Source organism: Ceratosolen solmsi, unplaced genomic scaffold (assembly GCF_000503995.2).
Source record: "Ceratosolen solmsi marchali unplaced genomic scaffold, CerSol_1.0 scaffold10, whole genome shotgun sequence".
In the NCBI taxonomy this organism is placed as follows: Eukaryota; Metazoa; Arthropoda; class Insecta; order Hymenoptera; family Agaonidae; genus Ceratosolen; species Ceratosolen solmsi.
The window spans coordinates 20,843,141-20,865,185 of record NW_011948412.1 but is presented as its reverse complement, the minus strand read 5'-3'; the positions used below and the strand labels follow the sequence as shown (position 1 = coordinate 20,865,185).

At 35.7% G+C, this 22,045-nt stretch overlaps 1 protein-coding gene across 1 annotated transcript in view; it reads left to right on the top strand.

Moving 5' to 3' along the window:
* Positions 1–21,057, top strand: part of tup (LIM1_Isl and LIM2_Isl domain-containing protein tup) — a 34,286-nt gene extending 13,229 nt beyond the window's left edge. Inside the window, exons 2-6 of the mRNA XM_011499224.1 lie at positions 10,119–10,305; positions 11,717–12,027; positions 18,498–18,796; positions 19,092–19,298; positions 20,264–21,057. Of these exons, the coding sequence (XP_011497526.1) occupies positions 10,119–10,305; positions 11,717–12,027; positions 18,498–18,796; positions 19,092–19,298; positions 20,264–20,509 (1,250 nt within the window). The 3' untranslated portion in view covers positions 20,510–21,057. The remainder of the gene's footprint in view (positions 1–10,118; positions 10,306–11,716; positions 12,028–18,497; positions 18,797–19,091; positions 19,299–20,263) is intronic.
* Positions 21,058–22,045: the final 988 nt, after the last annotated feature.

Sequence of the window (22,045 nt, the reverse complement as noted above, 5' to 3'; positions counted from 1 at the left end):
GCTGTTCCTCCTCATCCTCCACGTCGGCGGGTTCATTTTTCAACAGGCGCGCGAGGAAGGAAGAGAACCGAATTCTCGCCTTATTTGCGAATACCGCTGCTGACTTTCAAACGCACGCGTCAATGTGGCTTAGGAGTTCTTGTCCCGGTTGTCAGGATAGACTCCGCGTCATTTATAAGCAGCTCGATCCTATCGTGTGCTTAGGTTCGCACACGAGCCTTTAACGTGCGCGACCTTACTACTAAAAAAGATTTGATTAATTTTATGCCTCTCAAATTGCCGATAATTTCGATGCAAATTTTTGCAGCTCGTGGAATTCTAATGCCCAGTCTGTAATACTGGAAAGCGCACGAAACGTCTCGAGCATAATATGTTAAAGGAATAATGCAATGCGCTTATGTACCCGCGCTCGGGTAAATTCGCGAGGCTGCGTGTGTACAGATGTTGACTAAGATGAGTTTCTGGTCGTGTGGATTCCTGCGAGTGCAGATGTACGAGAACGTAATGTACCTTGTCCTGGGAGTTTCTTCGGACATTCAACAGCGCATATAACATTTACTTGATGACCGAGGAGAATGATGCACACAATTTATATTTACCTACACCGTGACCCCAAAGTAGGTGGCCATTGAGATTATCCAGTGTACTTTTACGCCTCACAATGTAAAAAGTATTCGATGATTATTGCGAATCTTCGTGGAGCACATTTTGTTTTATGCCCAATGCAATGTATTATGGCCTTGAATAGAAAAATAGAGTTTCTCTCACATATACCAAAACCTTTTCATTTACATCTGTAACTCCTATACGAAACAATCGCGCGCCATTAACTATTATGCATACTCTCTATTGTTAGTCGCGCTTGCTTTAAACGGCAAATACATGCAAATTAGTATCTTTAAAGTAATCATTACTTTATCACGCAATATTATTAAAGTAACGTTTATCTTGCGATTATCGAAATTTTCATCCTCTTCGTTAAATAAAGTTTCACTGTAGTGTCAAATCGAAAGAATTTAAGCAAGGTGAGTCATAAGGTAAACGCAGCTAAAAAATAAGTAGAATGATTCTATTAAATCATTACGTAGGTAACGTAAGTATGTAGAAAACGTTGATGTCCAATAGACTGAACGTAATTTTATGGGCTGAAATACGCCCAAAACTTCAAAGGTTATTGAAGTTAAACATCCCAATGAATGATAAGTTTTACAAGCACTCTCCTAGATGAGTTGGGATTAATAAAAAAAATTGTAGAGTGCCTTTTGCATTGAAGTAAAATGAGCGTGATAATTAGTTTATTTAATTAGCTTATTTGATCGAGAAAATGGCTTTACAATTAAAATAGTGATATATCTTTACAAATGGCTGCTCAAACAGAAAATTACTTTCCATCGACGAGATGTCATCGTTCACAAAACCTTCGAGATTCCTTAATTACTCAACCGAACTACTGATCGCTCAATTTTCCGGTCGATCCAATGAACGATTAACGACTCGCATTACTGACAGCGTCGTCGCCTCGAGCTCAATTCTACGTTGCGACCTTCGTGCCCTCTTTATCCAAGGCTGTTTGATCTGGCCGCGTCGGCGCTGACAAAGCCACCGGGGTTCAAAAACTCCCCGTACAAGGGCCTCGTTTCTTATCGTGGCCCTTAACACGCGCTGGAGAAACGAGCAACACGAAGCCCGGCGACAGCGATTCCCTCTCTCTGTCTGTCTTTCTCTCTTTCTCTCTCTTTCTCTCTGTGGCTCTGCATACAAGCGCGTGCGGTACTAGCAGCACGAGTACACGCACGCGTGGATATCCGCGATGCGGTATTTATGCGAGAGTCCGAGCTTGTGCCGCCTCTGTGTTTCTCTCATTCCTCCTCCGCCGGTCGACGTTCTTTTTCCTCGCCTTATACGCGCGCACATATCGTTTTGTTTCTCGTGCACGATGTTCCACGGCGCTCTTTGCCCCTCCCCCCTCACCTATGCGAGAATTATCGATTGGGTAAACGAATGATTAGTCGTCGCACGGCATCTTTCGACCAAAGCGGCCATTTTAATGCCTTTAATTGCCGGAGTTATGTTCCACATTTGAATGTTTCATTAACTGCATTCCGACGCTCGTGGCAAATGCGCGGTACGATTCGTTTTATATTTAAGGCAAAATAACATGTTGCTGCGTTGTTCGAACTCGCGGAATGATAAGGTCAGATTTTATACAATTAGGTTTGGGAATTAGTTAGTCGTATGGCTTTCGAAATGAAAGATCGCACAATGAAAAGTCGACGTCCGTTATTTTAACGCTTATTATCCTCGTATGGAGATACAGAAGTGCTAAATTTATCAAATTTAAGCTCATCCATTTTTCCATATAATTCCGTAAAATTTCATTTCTCAGGACTAAATGCACGCATAAATAATCTCCTTATTGGTCTGCGAGATTAATTTCGGGGCGACAAATGTAACACAAACTATTTCATGCAATTGCAGATAATGATAATACAATGTATGTTCGTAAAAGAAAAAAAAATGGGAATGCTTGAAAAATGCAAATTTGATAGTTTTAATGCGGGAACGAAAATTTCGAATGTTGTATTGGTACAGTCGAGGGCAAGATTTTTAAAGCAATAGCATATAAGGATCATCAAAGATGGTCGAGCCTTGTTAAAGTACGATGTTGACGAGCTGATATATTTTTTATTACGAAATCGTACGGGTGGGAGAAATAAATTCAAAACGAGCGCTTCTTTGTCTCTCATATGGTTGTTGTCTCGTACGGGTTTGATTTTCCCTTTTGCCATCACCTATATTTATGGTTTTAACTCGTATACATTAATTATACTTATTGAGCACCGATATAAAGGTGTCGCTCCTTTTGTTAATTCTTAAATGTATACGCATTATCATGAAGCTATTAATACACGACATTCTATCTATATTACTTGCTTTCACATTCTGCATTTTTAGCCTTCGATGTTCATTACCATACCCTACAACTTACTTTTATTTTACATTATTACAGCTTGCTTTTACTCTCTACTCATTCTCCGGCATTTTCATTTGTTATCATTACTATAATTTTCAATATCTAAATTACGGCTATATTATTCGGCTATATTCTATATAATTCTATATAACCATATTCTATTCATTCAATATCACTTTTATTTTATATCATTTTATATTGACTCTTTATTTACTGAGTATATATATATATATATATATAGATATATAGGGTAAAAAATTTTGTTAAATTTTTATTAATCGACACATCAGTTTAATAAATATTAAAAAGTTATAATATTTTATAACTTACAAATAACTTGTTGTAAGTTTAACAGAAACGTAAATTGATAAAAAGTCATTGTTAATATTTTTTTAATATAATGTAATAGTTTAGTTGTCCAATATTTCATAGAATGAATTAAATTTAATTTATGCCTTTTAAACAAATTGGGGAATCAGGATATTTTTTACGAGATATTTCAATTTTCTCAATTTATCATATGAATTCCATTTATTACTTAAGCTTCAGTTACAGAAAATTTCAGTTGATTTTCAATATTGTCAAAGTAAATGTAACGTTGCTTATCTTTGGCCGTTACATCATACATTCCCAATTTTTTATTCTATCAACTAAGCATATTTATAAGCCAAAGAGTCCTTGATATAAATTTGTTTTGCATAATAATGATAAAAAAAATTTTTTCATTAGTTATATTTTATAGGATGATAGTTAAAATAGTCTATATTTCTAGTGTTAATAGGCTTTTAAAATAACAATTTTTATCGATGCTTATTTGTTAAAATAGAACTTATTTGACATTGGTAATTACAATGATATTATTATCAGCTAGTGAAATGTAATTACATACTAATTTTAATAATGTTTTGAATAATCTATTAAATATAAATAAATCAAATCAACTATTTAGAATGGAGTGCATTAATAGAAAAATAATTACTTTAGCTTATATTTGTTGGTATTTTCGCAAATGTTATTCTGTCTAGATAATTTTTTTGTTTTTTTTTTGTTTTAAACAGCAAAGCTAGAATTATAAATTTCATTTAGAAAAAGAGCTATTGTATAAGAATGATATGTCGCTTGAATGTGACACATTAGTTAATTATTTCAGTGGCGAATAGAAACACTAAAAATGTACGAGCATTCCCGAGATAAAAATCATCAACTTATTTATACGCCATTCATTTTTCTCTCATATAAAAAGTGTATGCATAGCTAACTATGGCTAGTGGTGTTGTTGATGTTCTTGTCTCCGGCTACTTCTTTCTTCGTCACTACAATCTATCAAAGGCATTCTCTCTTGTGGGCATCAGCTGTTATTTTTCAAACGTTATTTTCATTTAATTATCGCCATCTCGGTTGAATCTGTTTTTTTTTTAATTTTAACGTAAACTATGGTGCAATGAACTTATATTAATGAATTTTCGAAAGTTCTTTTAATTATGGGATAATATAATTATGAATTAATGAGATTTTATTCAGTAACTATTTTTAAGGCGGGAGTAAGAGATTAATTTATAACAGAGAAATAGGAAAGTATAAATTATTTGAATATTGTGGCATAAACATTACATGTAATGAGAAGAATAGTTAGCACATAATAGATTAGCTGCTTCATAATGGATAATTTGCTATTTATAAGAATGATTTGGATGTATTATTAAATTTATATTTTTAATTTATAAAATTGAAGTATGTGAAAAATATATGGAAAATATACTAGTACATAGAATAAAATGAATTCATTAAGATATACTAACGTTAGGATTCAAGAACTTTTATCAAGTGTTAAAATCAATTTTTAAACCAATAAATATATAATTAATATTTATATTAGGTAAAAATAATATACTTAGAAATTGATAAATATTCTTAAATATTCTTAAATATTCTTAAAAGTTTAACAATTCACTCAATTTAACATTGAATAAATTTCTGTTTAAAAACCTATTATTTATAAAATTCTTGAAACTTTTTTTCTGATGTTTATTCTTTATATACGTTATGATTTTATATAATCTACAAAAGTGAATAAATTGTTCTAAATAAAAGTTTGATTCTATTCTATCATTTCATTTTGACGATTAAGTAAACTAATGGTAAAAGTTAAAAATAATATTCATGTGTTTATCAAAATTTTATTTTGTTATATTCTTCTAAGCTTATAAATTTATACATCAAATTTTCTATTAAATAATCAATGACTATTAGAAAATAAAAAGTAAATTTGTATATTATATAGGTTTTTAATTGTATTATTATGTTTGATAAACATTGACCAAAAATGCAAAGAAATGTAATTTTTATACTTATTGCTCTATATATTCATTGATGTAAATAACATATGAGAAACTTTAAAAAATGAAGATAAAAAGTGTTTTATTAAACGTGTAGAATCAACTCTTATTAAAGAATTATTCTGGGCAAAAATAGGTGTGGCTAAATATACACGAGGTAATCCTACAATGTCTAATTAATATACAGAATTTAAATTTCAGGAGATAAATTGAATAATATTTGAAAGCATTACAATTTCAGTTGTATGTTGTGTATATATATATATATATATAAGTTTTAATACATTAAATTAATCTACACAGTTATGATTAATAATAATAATTAATAATTAAGAATGTAAATAATTATATAATACGTTTTGTTTATTGGTATTTAAAAAAGTTGGTTAAAAAAAACTATATCAATTATCAATTGCCAATATTATTAATAATAACGACAATATTAAAAAAAACAATAATTATACTGAAATAACAAGAACAATAACAATAATAGTAATAATCTCAATTCATCTAAAAATGCAGATGCCACAAAAGATTACATCGGATAGAATTAATGTTTTATTGAAATTGTTGGTTGTGCTTTAGAGGTTATGTTATTTCTCCACCGATTCAATTGCAGACTAACACTATGCGTACTTGAATACCCCTAAAGAATAATGAATAGTAAATGCATCTTTAGCGCAGCCCTACACATGTATTCTTCGAGAAGGGTGAGTTTTCGGGAAAAGGAAACGGCATTATTACCAGCTAAGGTTAGTCTGACGGTCAGCGCTCGGTAAAGTCGCGCACAATAATGCTCCAGAAGACGATTTACAGGTGTTTAGCCAGTGGTGCGCTTAGGCTATTTCGTCTTGTCGCCGCCGTCCGCCCGAATCGAATTAACGAAATGTCGACGAATCGGTTTCGGCGGGGCCTCGAGCAGTGGGCGGTGCTTTTAACGGATCCCCACTCCCTAGAATCTTATCGAGCGCAGGTCGCGGTAGCCCCGCCCTCGTGAACCCCCCACCCCTCAATTCATCCCTACCATCGACGTCCGCAATTCTACGCACTCGTCGTCTCTCCACAATTTTTCTGACATTTTAAATGACGGCATTTCTTCATTTTTTTTTCTGGTCCTTTACAACTCTCCACCCTTTCCTGTTATTATAGGCTTGCACCATGCAAAGAAAACATTACCAAGCCAAACGAAATAATTACTTACATAAATTGCTGAAATCGATGGATATTGACTGAGTTTATGTGTATTTTACAGAATTATGAAAGTACCGTGTACAGCAAAGAAATTTGCTTTATGTTATATTTAATATTTTTATTTCGTGCTTTAGTGTTTTGACCGAATGGATTGATTATTCGCTCTTCATTAATTACTTTTCATTGATTTGTTATTATAATTACATATGAATAATTTTTCAAGCATCGTAAGATAGACACTTATTAAATAATAATTTATTATAGTCCTCGATAATTTATTAAAGTCCCCGATAATTTATTAAAGTCCTCGTGTCATTTCTTTCTATTTAATACTTAACATTTAAAATAATCTCATTTTCTAAAATTTGTTTATTATCGGTTAAATTAATTTCTATTAATTAGTAATGTACGCGTATAGTTTAATTTTATTCGTAATGAATATTTAACCATTCGCTCTTTTAAAATCTGTAAACATTCAAGAGATTATGAAAGAGATTAAATAATATTTTGTATGAACAGTATTAATAAAACAAATGGAAAAATGATAATATTGATGTTATCATAGCATTTAATATTATTATATAAAGTTTAATTGGTTCTATACAATAACAAATCAATCATATAAGAACATGATAAGCTGACGTAATGACAATCAGCTTGCTTTTCACATAATTCACAAAAAATTAATTGTATAACAAATTTTTCATTCTTATTTTTCTAATTATCAACTGGATTTTATTAATTTTTATTCACTTTTTTAACCAGTAGCTTAAATTAAGAATTTTTCTTAAATTCTTTGGAGATGAATTATGGAACTTTGTGCATTGTTTCAATTTATAAACGTATCAACCTAATTATAAATAATTATTTAAGTATAATTGTAAAATGTATTCCGAACAAAGCAAATCATATATTATAATCGGTTTAATACATTCAGCTAGTAAATAACCATATTGTAGTACAGTAGACGGTACATACAAAATCACATAATATCTTGATTTATCAACAACTAGTAGTACATTTTTATAATTATTTTTAAATATGGTAAATATTGTTTAAATATGTAATGAGTATCGTCTGCTTTTGTATTTTTATTTTTATAATAATTAAATTAATGAATTTAGGTAAATTGTATAATCCAACATTAAATTGTTATTGCAACATTATTTTATCGCATATGTCGGCAAAATCAAATGTTTTCATAGAATGAATACGTATTTTATAAACCATAGAAATAATACAAATAAAAAAATTTAAGTTCCTTTAATGATAAAAGCTTATGTATTATTAATTCCATTGTATTTCGTATTTCGGTAGAAAATCGAGAATAAATTTATGAGGCTACATTTTCTACGTAAATTGACTATAATAATAATATATTTTATGATGAAATTTAAAAAATAATATATATCAGAAATTATACTTAAAACTCGAACAATTTATAGTAAATTTAACGCTTCGACTGTAAAAATAATCAATTTTATACTATAATTGTCATTTAAAATTCGAGTCAATGTTATAAACATTAATTAACGCATTAATCTTATTCATATAGTGCAGTGCAAATATCGAAAATTCATTTAGTCAAAAAAATGAAAGAAAAAGAAACGGCAATCGCTAGATGATCCACGAGTGAAGATCCGAAATAAAATGCCGGAATCCAAAACGACGAGAAAAAAAAAAGAAATAGCGTAATCTAGCCCGTGTAGGCGATAAAGCAGCGGTGTACCCGGGAGTATATACACGCATGTTGCTGTGATAAAGAAAAATTCGCGAGATAAGGGGACAAAGGTGCCGCGCGATAAATCGAAAAGTGGTCCTCGTATCGGTGGATCGACGAGACGCACCCGCTTATCGCTTATCAGCCGCTTATCGCCGTGCACTGATTCTCCATGCTTTGGAAACTATAGGTGATGGCATGACTTTTGGGACTTTTCCCGCGAGACCGAGAACCAAAAGGAGATCGTAGGGTACGCCGCTTCTTTAATCATTTACGGATGTGTTTAATCAATATTCTTTGCGGCGGTGTGTAGAGATTTTCGAAGAGTTTCGAAATAAATGAATAGCTGCCTTTTACCGAGTACGTATTGAAGTGTCTTGCCGGAATGAAGTTTTGAATAAAACATTATCAAGCACTATTGCACCGATGGCATTGTCTGTGCGACAATTAACAGTAATTTTCAAATTTTTCAGATTTTTCGTGTTCATTTTTATTTTACAAATAATGGATTAGCAATTGATTAAATTTGCCACGGCAATTTATAGTATTTAATTTTGTAAATCATCAAATTCTTTGACCAAAGTTAAATTTATATGCTACATCAATTTTGGTGCTTAATTATTATTATTCATCATTCTACTTATTTATTATTGTCATTATAATTGTGATTTCATAAAAATCACGTTTCAATACTATCAATAGAATCAATACTAATTTAAATGAAAATCGGTATATCTATTTAACAATTCTTGACCACATTGCATATATATATATATATATATATATATATATTGTACGTAGCATATAAATATTTTAAAGGGACTTGCATTCGATTTATAATCGATAAAATATGAAAAGTCTTAAGATTAACAAGACAGGAGTCTATTGGGTAGTTATCGATTTTGTTGAGATTAATTCTTGATGTTTAATAAAGTGGGATGTCTATCGAAAAACAAAAGTCGATATACATTTTTACCAAAGAAAGTGGGTAGAAAAAGAAAATAATTATTACTTTACACACTCTTTATTAATTTCATAAACATCATCAGCATCATCGTTATCATTATCATCATTATCACTATTATTACCGTTATCATAATTATTATTATAATTGTTATTGTTATTTTTGTTACCTACGTTCTAACCGAAGTAAGGTTACACTATCCAGTGCTACTAATTGTTGTTTGATCTATTCATTTCCTATTTGTCAGCAATAAGACATATCTTGATGTTAACAAATAATCATGGAATTTCCATGCTGAAAGAAAACAATATCAAAATTATTTATTCATAAAACGTAGCGTCATGTTGATATTTCAGAAAAACAATATACCCATTAATTGTTATGCAAAAGTTTACTTGCATTGAACAAGATGTAACATAGCTCGCAAATACAATAATCCGTATTTTATTAATAGTTTATTTGAATACATCGGCTAATTAAGTGCTCGATCGGACATCCATAAGTTGAGTTTTTATAAACTTTAGAGCGCATAAATTTTAAACCCGTAGTTCCTAATGTTACTGTAACTTCATGTGACCTACGGCATGATACACTTGCAGCATTAAATGTAACTAAACGATCTACATAATCTATATTCATGAATTCGTTTAAGTATAAAAACTTTTCACCAATTCCAAAGCCTGATGAACTATCTATTGAACTTTCGCACTATTCTTTTGCCCATATAGTCGGTACTTGTTTTTTAAAAATAGTCTAACCATTTTCTCACATAATTTACATATGGCACTTGCAAAATTCATAGAACTGAGCTCTGAATGAAATAAGTTAACTTAAGAAATTAAAGTTTCGCGTTCTTCACGGGTCACGTTATAGCATAGTAGAAGACAATGGACAAAGTCGATCTAATGTTTGCACAAATAATTGTTTCTACAGAGGGTAGGAGCTCGCTGTGCGTCGGCTGCGGGGGTCGCATTCACGACCAGTGGATCCTGAGGGTAGCCCCGGACCTCGAGTGGCACGCAGCATGCCTCAAGTGCGCCGCCTGTCAGCAATTCCTTGACGAGAGCTGCACCTGCTTCGTGCGCGATGGCAAGACATATTGCAAGGACGACTACGTTAGGTAAGGATTACCAATCAATTGGTCCTGCAAGTAACTACCTTCACAAGGCCTTGCAATAGGGCTCGAAACGCTCGTCGAGCTACGAGTCCCGATCCTACAAATATTACCAGCGGTCCTGTCAATAGTCAATTGCTTTCGGCTAATCCATAATTATCTCTCTCAGTAACCTTATTTATCCACTTTTTCATCTCCAATAGCGTCTTCCATCGCCAATTTGGCTTGGGTTGTGCAAATATTCTGAGTTTCCTTTCCATTCGAGGCTATTGTATCTTTGTGATCTAGCTTTTTATGTGTGCAATATTAGTTTTAGAAATACATGTACGCGCAATAAAAAATTTGCGATTGTGAAATCGACTGCCAGTGACGTCGTGACCGCACGACCGCGCATTCGCAACAACAAAGCCAAACAAACATTGCAGTTTTCATTTGCACGTCGCCGTGCCTTCTCTTATCCAATTAAACAAAAACGTAGACTCAACACGCTTAGCCACAGCTTGCAGTTTCGATGTGTTCACTCCACGAAATTACATCCGCGAAACATATAGATGAAAAAGGTAGACAAGGAGGCAGACATTACCAGACTATCCTAAAAGTTTATTATTATTTGAACAATGAGATTATTCGTTCAAGATTGTTCATTCGGCCGAGACTTTTTCCGATCGAGCTGCATTAGTCGCCTTTATTCGGTTAAGTTAAAAAGGGACGATGTAGGGTGGCCTGAGGCGTAGCTTTTTTCAAACGTCCTCACATCCGGATGCCATGCGCGAGGAATTTTTTGTTCCACGACGGAAATGTTTGCGATCGCAACGCCACGGACCCGATGCTGTCTTACTCTAGGTCGTGCTAGACATTTAAAAATACGCGTCGAATCCGAGTTTAAGAATACGAACTTCTTGAATCACGCGAGAATAGACACGCTCGCGTGTTTTTAAATTCGCAAATAATTCGCATCGAGTTTTAATGGATCATTTTAAAGGGCATTAATTCCTGAAGCAAAGCGAGCATAGCGCACTTTATAAAGCGGTCTCTTCACTTACATTTTCAGGATATTATCACGTACAATTCTGTAGATTTGTATGAACTAAATCTCAGATTAAATCGTATTCTCAACCGCATAATACCCACTTTTCTTTGCGGCAACGAGATGCGCTTTCGGTAAACGCTTCTCGGATTCGCGATGATTAATAGGTTAAACGCAAGAGAGAAAACACGTAGATGAAGTGTGTCGGTGAAGAGTTCACATACCCATTTCATCAAACGCGTTTTAATTATGTAATGCAGATCTTGGCTGAAAATATAAATTCATAGATTCCAAAATTAGTAGGTATACGTTATATCGTATCGCTTATCGGGGTAGTAGTCTTGTCCCATTACGATATTGCCGGAATTAATTTGACAATTGCTCGTCCAGACTCTTCGGCACAAAATGCGACAAGTGCCGACTGTCATTCAACAAGAACGACTTCGTGATGCGCGCCAAGACGAAGATCTACCACCTGGAGTGCTTTCGATGCTCGGCGTGCATGCGCCAACTGGTGCCGGGCGACGAGTTCGCCCTAAGGTCCGACGGCTTGTTCTGCCGGCACGATCACGATGCCCTCGAGGGCGAGAAGCTCTGCGGGGGTGGCGTCGCCACGACTATCGCCGGCAACGAGAACAACAACAATGCCAACCTCACCAACAATAATCACCATCTGCACCCTAACGACGGCTCGCTGTCGGGTAAGTTATACTCGAGCCATTTATGTCTTTGTTTTTCAGCCCCTCTCATTCCTCACTGAATCGGACCTTATCGCTACAAAGGCTGGATATTTTTGCATTAAAAGTGGCTAATTGATGCACCGATTTTTTTTTAGCACTATTTTCTTTTATGCTCCGAATTTTTTCCTTTTAATAAAAATAAATCGAGTACCGTTAAACGAGAACGTAAGTCGTTAGAACGTTTATCGTTGTGCTTCTTTGAGTATGATAGGTTCGCGTTCATTAACGTTACGTTCATAACTCTTAGCATGAAATGATTGATTAGGACAGTATTAAAAAGTGCCTTTATCGACAATGTAAATTACTTAATCTTTTTCATACTAGCTGCCAACAAGAATTTCCATGCCTTTTCAGTTTCCCCAACATCGGAATTTTGAATATTTGAATCAGTATAATAGATAAATAAATGTCGTAATTATAAAGCTTATAATTTACGTAATTACACTTTAAACGTAAACACTTGAAAAGCATAGCATAACAGACCTGCGTATGTCTTATCTCGTACTTCATTTTTCCTTGCATCGTCTAAATATAGTTCATTTTCATTAATTTTTTGAAATTCCTCTTTAAAAGTGGCGTAAAAAATTAATCGCACAAAGACGTCTCCGTCGCAACATCGACGTGCCCACGAAAGTCTAGAAAAGTATCTCATTATTCTCGAATGCTAAACCGCGTGTGAAAACCAAAGAACAAGAAACATCCGTTCGCCCTTGATTTTCGCGGCTTTAATTCAGGCCGGATATATTCCATCGACTAGTGCGAAAACAGACGAACTTAGAGACAAAGGAACGGGGCGTTACTCGTTACTAAACTATTAATGCTCAGCGATTAGTCCCGTGGGTAGTCCCCCCCCCCTATCTGACGCCTCATCCCTCCTCTTGCCACCAATCTCACACCGGCCCACCCCCTTCCTCCCACCCAACTCCCACCAATCCCCCCGGACAGAGTAAATAAATATCTCGCGCCTATGCAAATACTCTGGGATTACGAGTCAGGTGTTGATAATTGAAGCGATTATAGCCGTACGATCTTGACCAGCGAAATACCCCGTCGAGGATTAGTGCCCGTCATAGTTACTGTACTCTCTACGTTACTTCATCCCTCGTTGGGCCTTTGATGTCGCGCGCCTAATTGACTTCTGGCTTAATGTGACGCACACATGTCTCCTTCGCTAATGGTTGACGTAGACTCTATATTACCTTGCGATAAACCCGCTAGTTTATCCAAAACCCTGGGTGATTTTGACGCGTCGTACTGCTAGGTTAGGTCACACGGGCTTGAGAAATGAAATTTATCTTTCTAGGTAGTCAAACAGAATGCTTTGTTGAAAGAATCACGAGCAATAGTAATTGGAGATAACCAGATATTATAGAATTAAAAAATAATAGAGATTAGATAGATATTATCGTACATTAAACGAAATATTCTTACATATTTGTACATTCTTGCAGAAGAAGGGAGTGAGAGAGAGAGAGAGAGAGTGAGAGAGAGAGAGAGAGAGAGAGAGAGAGAGAGACAGACAGACAGACAGACAGTTTCATAGTCTCATGACACTTTTTGCTAAACAATAAAGCTACAATTTTACATTATATCACTTCTTAATTCTTATATAATTCAAATTTCAATTATATCATGATTCTTTCACGTCTTTAATTACACTTAACAGATTTAAAAAGTAAAAACAAATATATTTTGCGGAAGAAATTTTTTTTAAAGACTCGAGTAATTAATATTATTTGTTTATAATGTAATATATGGTAATTTTTGAGCCAAATTAATTGTATTTGTAAAAATTATAATTTATCCACTCTAAATATAATTTTATAATCTATTCTTATTATTTCATTTTTAGCAGATATTATTATTCTCTAACAATTAAACACTAAAGTAATAGCGATGAAAGTAATAAAGTATGGATTAAAAAATAGTAATAATTTATGATTATTTTAGCAGTATAATGTTTATAATACAATTGATTTATAATTATAATTAGTTAATGAATACGTGCATATTATATCTATTTGCGTTCACATACAAACACGTATGTATAATCCAGTGATAAATTCGTTTATGCCAGCCAATACCCTATACATTTAATATACTATTCACCAATGATAAATTATGAGTAATGTCGATAAATCGTGAATTTGTCGTGTATTCCTTGGTTTTCGAAAATCTCTATCGGTGATATTTTTCACGCACATAGTCTGGCTTTATCGTATAAAATTTCACAGGATCTTTCATAAAAAAGATCTCAAGATTTGCTGAGGAAAACATTCGTCTCGCATTATAACAAACGGCTTCTCATTTGAAATTCCTCGAAGATCGCTGCTAATTTTTACTATAAACCAACTTGCTGGTCACACGGATGTTGTCCGAGCGGCATTCAGTAGCCGACGAAGCTTACAGCTAATTCACACGTCTGGTCGGCTTTTTCTCTGTATTTACGATTTGAGGAAACCTACGCGATCCGCCACCTTATTAAATCAGAGCCCAATGTCGCTCCTGTATTCCTCAAAGAGAATTTTTTCGACCGATTTCCATTTCCTTTGTACGACGAAGGCCATTGCAGCTTTCTGAATAATTAAAGCTGCGCTTGGTGTAAGGAGGAAGATAACGCGGGAAGGGCGAAGACGAGGGGGGAGTGGGAAGGGATGGAGGGCGTAAGGGTTTCTCTCCTTGCCATCAAAGTAGAATATTAATAAACGATGGATGAATATTAATCGGGTGCAGAGCACCAGATTACTCGAGAAGTCTCTCCTTATCAATAATTCCGGGCTAATTTCCAGAGTGTGTCAATTCACAATAGGGGGAATCGACACATTTATACATTTCCATTCAATCGAACATTCTAATTGGAAGCCGTGCGAGGTTTGGAATACCGCGCGCCGAAAGAAGAAGCGGAACGGTCGAGGAGAGCGAGCCAGCCAGCAGGGAAAGACCGGAATTTCATGGCTACGCGGGAATAATAATTGAGACGGATCACAGTCCGGTTGGTCGATAGTGGCAGCGAGGTGTCAAATGTAACACACTCCTGCCAATTATCGTGACACAAAGGGACGCGCGTCGGCTTTTTTCTCCCCTGTCTCTCATCTTTCTTTCCTCTCCGTCGGCTTTAATAATCTCCCTGCCGACGCGCGTTACGCATGCGTCGCGCGGCCAGTGTATGCATTATGTTTTATTGACGGCGGCGCGAGTTGTTGCGCTACCTGATTTTGAAGATGTTTGGCAAGTATGAAGGCCCGGAAGGCAGGGACGAGCCTCTACGAGTCTCAAGTTCGCGTAATATTTCCAATTACTGCGGTATTTAAATTTTAAATGATTTATAATGAAAAATGAGGAAAAGGTAGGACGATGTACCATGGTTATGTAACAATTAATGTGCGGTCTTACGTTATTTATCATATTGATACAGCTTGTTTCGGAAAAATTGCTTTAAGTATTTGTCAATGATAAAATCGACCATATTTAATCTTCTCTTTAGCTTAAGTGTAAGATTTTTATCTATTTCACTTGTTACGAATTATCGCCTTGTCATCCTTCCGTCCGTTTCGGCATTATCGTAAGACAAATTTACAAAGCTTATGCGTCAACTTGGCCATTTTGGTCCCCAAGACCGACTATAATGTACACTTTGAGCAGCCAACTGTGATTTCTATTTTTCTAACAATGTGAAAAATAGTCATCGAGCATAAATTACTGTAGCAAACATTTGACGACGGCTAGCTTCTTGTATTATTATAAACTACAAATATTTTTCCATTATTTTAAACTACTAAAGACATTCTCGGATTTACTATTTTCGAATTTCGATACACATCCGCGCGCTCATTCTCGCTCAAGCACACGCGCTCACGCCAAAGAGTATAAGTAAAATACACGATACTGTAATTTTTAATTATTAAAATTTAATAGAGCAGTAAAATATTTTATCGTTAACAGGTCAGCCCGCGCGTACATACACGAACACACACACACACACACACACACACACCTGCGAGACGCATTTAATTTATCATTGTAACATGTTCTTGAAGAATATTACTTTTATCACAATGAAGAATCATTGTGCATTTAATTATTATATCCATAAATAAACATTTTGCTCATTTTTTAATCTTCCAAACAATATGCGATATTTGCGGATTGTTGTTATTTAAATTATATGAATGTGCGATCAAACTGTATAACTGCATACAAATGCAACATTATGACTTAAAATGATTCACGGAAATAAGATGTGGGAAACTCATATCAAGTGTTTTTTATGTCATCATTAGATTCATGTTGGAAAATGTGAAGATCAGCCATATTGCGATACGTACGACGCGACAAATTTTTCTTATCGACAATGAGCGAAATTGTGTGGGGTGGGGATAATGGGGGGGGGGGGATAATTGGAGTTGGAATTGAGAAAAAATGAAGGTCCAAGAGAGAATTCAGGGTGGCAAAATACTTCAAAGTGCGCCGCCATTCAAAGTGAACCGCTTAGCCCCCACATACGTATCCAACCTTCAAATTTGCTTCTTCGCATGATGCGAAAGAAAAGAGAGGGGGCAGCTGTAATACCGTAGTCGAATCACACAGACGCTTCTCATCTTCTGAATATCAGATTTTCAAGCCAGTCGGAAGTTCATTGCACTTGTTAACTTGCCCCGGTGTCTACTCCCGGAATTCGGTTACGCACCTCTACACGATCACGACGATTCACTCGCATTAACAACTATCCAATGCAGTTTGATTACTTTGATTTTTAATACGGTGCACTAATCGAATTTAATCTTTGATTATTCTCATTATCCATTATCGACTTTGACTCGATTAATTTTTATCGACATTTTTCTATCTCTTTTTTTCGTATATTTTCATTCGGTTTTACGCTTTCCCTTACGTCCACGAGCTGAAAATGATTATTTAGGCGCTACTCTTGAAACAACGATGGTCTGAAGTTCATTAATATCATTAATATCTCATTGTTAGCGTACATTTGCTCGTTAATCCTGATGCCGCGCACAAAATTTTAAAACTTTTTATTATTCTGAAATTGTACCGAAAGTATCTTTCTTGGATTGGATTTTTGTAATAATAATTGATAAGACGTTGTCTTATCAATCAAAATATTAAACTAGCAAAATATGCATTGCGACGAATAGAATGGAGTGCCGTTCGCTCGTTAATCAAATAAGTAGTTTGTTAGCTGAAACTCGATGTGTACAAATCTCACATAAGCCAATATGCAAATACATGTTATTTTAAGCACAAACTTTTTCGAAATTGATTCGAACGATAATGCATGCATCGGGACTCGATCTTAGTATTAAAACGGACAACATTCCATTAAAAATAAATACGATGAGTACTTAATGAACTACCAGTGCTTAATTATTCATCTGCATAACGAAGTTAATGGCTTTAAAGTCTTTTCCGATATTCGAAACGAGTTCAAAATTTTAACGTCAATATGTTTTTATACAACTAGACATCGCAACAACGCATTGTCGAGTGGATCGCAGCGTACAGCGTTCCACCAATAACTGAAATGTCGCGACGCCGTCGAAGTGGCCAAACTAACCGCCGTTGCTCGTTAAAATACAAATGGACAACAATGGACCGAGCGGACGTTCGAGTACCATTTTAGCCATTCGACTGTTTAGTCATCTGACCTGGTGGAAGCCCACGGTACGCCTTGACCAAGGGAGCAAATAAAATCCGGGGCCTATTTCGGCGTCCTAAGCAAATAGTCCGAGTTGTTCTCTCTTCACGGTCGTGGCATCTTTTCTCAAAAGGCCCTCGAGGAAGCGCGGAAAAAGCGAGAATTGTTAACGGAACAGCGACTAGGACTCGAGCGAGATTTTACGAATTCTCGAGGGGTTTGGAATTTTCGTGGTCTCGCAACGCGATGGCTTATACCTTGGAAATAGATGTAAGAGAGAGAGATAAGGTCTTAACCTTTCTTGATGGATAATTAAGGGCCTGCCCTTTCTATCTCAAACGCTTCCCTTCGTCGTTAATTCCGGTCGGAGCTAGGGAAAGTCGTGATTAATAAGAGGCAAGCCTCATTCAAGCCCATTGGTTCGCTAAGCTCAATATGCAATCAAATTGCAAAAATGCAATAATAATGGTATAATAAAAAAGTGTTTGTTTAACGAGGGGCTGGAACGGCATCGAGCGTCAATCAAACTTCAGCGAGTTTTAATATATTAGACGATTGTACTTTCAAACGTAAATCGCGAATGCACGGGACGAATTTTTTCAAACGTAGCCAATCGCAAAGACCAGCTTTTGCCCTTAATTATTTAATGCGAGCATCGATACATAATCCCGATAGCTCAGATGTGAGATTTGCCCACTTTGGGCAATCCCCATGAAAGGAATAGAAAAGGGACCGAAGGCCCGGTAAACTAAAGCGACTTTGTGTAACGACATTGCAGACTCGGGCTCGGAAAGCGGCTCGCACAAGACGGTGGGCGGTAGCCGGAGCACCGCCGGTCACAAGGGCGGCGGCTCCGACGGCAAGCCAACGCGCGTGCGCACAGTCCTGAACGAGAAGCAGCTCCATACCCTGCGCACCTGTTACGCAGCCAATCCCCGCCCGGACGCTCTCATGAAGGAGCAGCTCGTCGAGATGACGGGCTTGAGTCCGCGCGTCATCAGGGTCTGGTTTCAGAACAAGCGCTGCAAGGACAAGAAGAAGACCATCGCCATGAAGCAACAGATGCAGCAAGAGAAGGTATGTCGTCGAAGAGTGATCTGCTGTAATTTTTAGTTTGTGCCTCGATGCTCATAGTACGTGCGTAATGGTGGATCGATCGCATAATGCTCTCCTGCACTGCTCGTCCATGTTGCTTTTTTTCGACTGCTCGTGGACTTGAGCACGTACCGTCGCGTAACACCCCGGGTGTGTTAATTAATGTTGCCGCGTCAAGTATTATGAGCATCCAAAGCCTACTGCTGGAATTCGAAAAAATAGTCTGGCTACTCAGTGCAAGAAAGACACTGACGAATCGAAGTATTTCCCGTTTCAGGACGGGCGGAAATTGGGTTTCGGTGGTATGCACGGTATTCCCATGGTCGCCAGCAGTCCTGTACGGCACGAGAGTCCCATTGGTATGACTCCCCTCGAGGTGCAGGCGTACCAGCCGCCCTGGAAGGCCCTGTCCGACTTCGCACTACACACCGACCTGGACAGACTCGATCCGAACGCGCCTTCCTTCCACCACTTGGTCTCTCAGGTAATGCTCCGCTCTCAATACCCAGTGCTTTGTTTTTCCTCGATTATGAAAGAATTATCACTACGGTTAATCAAAATCTATACTAACTTATTCGTCTCGGCTTTAGTGAAATTAGCAATTGGCACATGCGTGAGAATGAACACTGGCGAGCGATGACGAACGATGTTTGAAAACTGCTTGTAAATAATTCTATCTCTAGAGTAATAATGGAATTACTTTCTATACATTACATATAAATTACGTTTATATTTTCGTCAATCTTTGCTTCGTCGTGAAATCATGGCGTGAGTCACATCACAGTTGTAAATTATTATCGGATGTAGTGAATGATCGAACGTTTAATGTGTTTCCAAAGCGGCTGGGGGAAGACGATCAGAGTTTTCGAGTGCAGAAATTCAATATAAGCGAGGGCAAGATGAGGAGTGTAGTTCTTAAAGGGAGTGAGAGTTTAAAGGCACACATTACCTAAAATAAGCATGAATTCTAATTAATATATAAGCAGAGCTGATAACTTTGAAAAATTATTATATATTCTTTGATGCTAAGTCAATAACTATTATACAATTAAGCGAGATGACAGTGAAAAATATAATTATTGTTTCCTCGGAACTTTAAAATACATTAAATATCATCGATTAAAAATTTACAAATATTGTATTTAAATTTCAATTAGAATTCAGGATAACTTCGAATGATGCTATTGCATCATAATACTCCACGTAGTTATACGCGTGAGCCGTCATTCAGGATTTGGCAATCGTTAATTCCAATATACTTAGCACCCAAACACACTTTTATATCTAATTAATCAAATAATTATTAACCGATCGTGCCTTACTTTTAGATGATTAATAACAAATGGCACGGCGAACGGTTTATATCGCCTTTTCCAATGCAAAGTACATAATAAGACAAGCGGAGTAAGCAATTAACTTTACCATTTAACTGACAAATTTTTCTTCTAGATGCACGGCTACGATATGCACGGCGGTGGACCACCTCAGTTACCACCCCCGGGGATGATGGGTGGGCCGATGGGCGAAGCCGGGGGTGGTGGCCCTCTACCACCACCTGGACCCCACCATCCGGGCGGGGGTAATGGACCCGGATCTGGGCCCGATATGGGCCAACATCCCGACAGTACCGATAGCTATGTGACTTATCTGGAGAGCGACAGCGACTCGCTTCACCACGACACCGGCAGCCCCTAGTGTCGATCCCTCGATCTTTAGGTGCCTTCGGCTCCCGCCCTACCCCGCCATAGATGACAACGATGACCGTTAGCTGGATAAGCCTCGTCGCGTGCATTAAGCATGAGCGACGTGACGAAGCGAGTACTGCGAAGCAAGGATCGTCGGTAATAACGGAGCATTCTACTTGACCGACCGTATATTAGTTACCCGAAGGTTATCGTTTCTCGGCTAGAGCGTACCGTGCGAATTTCGACGAAGTCACGCGCTAGGTCGTTTCATCGTTTGATTTTCCACGATGAAAAGTGTCTTTAGAGAACAAAGTAAGGACTAGATATGCTTCGGACTACTCACCACATTATTGGTAATTGAAATAAGCGATGTGACAATTTTACAGACAAACTTAGAGAAATAAAGTAAGGACATTTTTAAACCGTCATAAATTTATGGTCGGTAAAATAGACACATGAAAATATAAATTCAATAAGATGCGTTGAATAATTGCTAATTTACTCGTTTGCAAGTGTCTATTTTCATTAAATAATAGTTCATTAAATCATTAAATATGGCTTATCTTTTTTAGAATTTTTAGAACATTGCAATTGATAATTATTTGTGAAACGATATAATCTATTCCGATTTTGCCGACTAATCAGCATCTTAGAAATGTATGTTTTACTTGAGTTTATGAAATTATTATGTATTAAAGAATTTCGAGAAAATTGGAGTAAATGAAAGAAAAAACATTATTACCAAGTAAATGTGCAAAGGTTTCATTTTGAAAATGTTCAAATTTCTCATAAAATGCTCGCGTTTGTCGGTATTTTCAGATTTAGATCAGTGTCAAGAGAATTTTATATAATTTAATAATCCGTCAAAATTGTAATCTCGTTTCAATCCTCCAGTGATTGGAAAAATCAATAATCAAGTTTTTAAGAAAAGATCTTACAGCTAGGTCATGTAAAAAAATTATGCATTGATTTGAGATCTTTTATGAAATTATGCGATTTGTTAATTAGAGTAAATTTAATGTTGTTATTAAAAATTTTCGCCTTAATGAGTTGTTGCTCATTGTTTAATTTATAATGTGTTTTTTTTTTCTTTTTTTTTAATACAAATTCTTATATTATAAAATTCTTTTGTTTTTAATATAAATATTTTATTTCACAACTTGTAAATTAAGTGTAACGAGTAAAATTTTGAGAGGTACTCTTTATCCGATTTAAAATGGTTGCATTTATCTAAATTAAGTGGTGATTATTTCAATGGAACTCACTGAAAAATAATATAATGGCCAATACAATGTTTAAAACTCTACTTGTATATATTCTTAATAATACAAGTGAACATTTTAAGCAATAAAATGAGTTTTATTTTAGCTTATCCGACGGAAATAATAGTACAATAAAATAGCACCACTAAATTTTTATCAGTAAAATTGTTTGAATTTATTTAATTTTTTTGAAATCCTGTGACTAAATATTCGTGGTATAATTCCAAAACAAAATGAAAATGTCACTTCAATGCTGAGTAACCGTTGCCTTTCAAATTATTAAA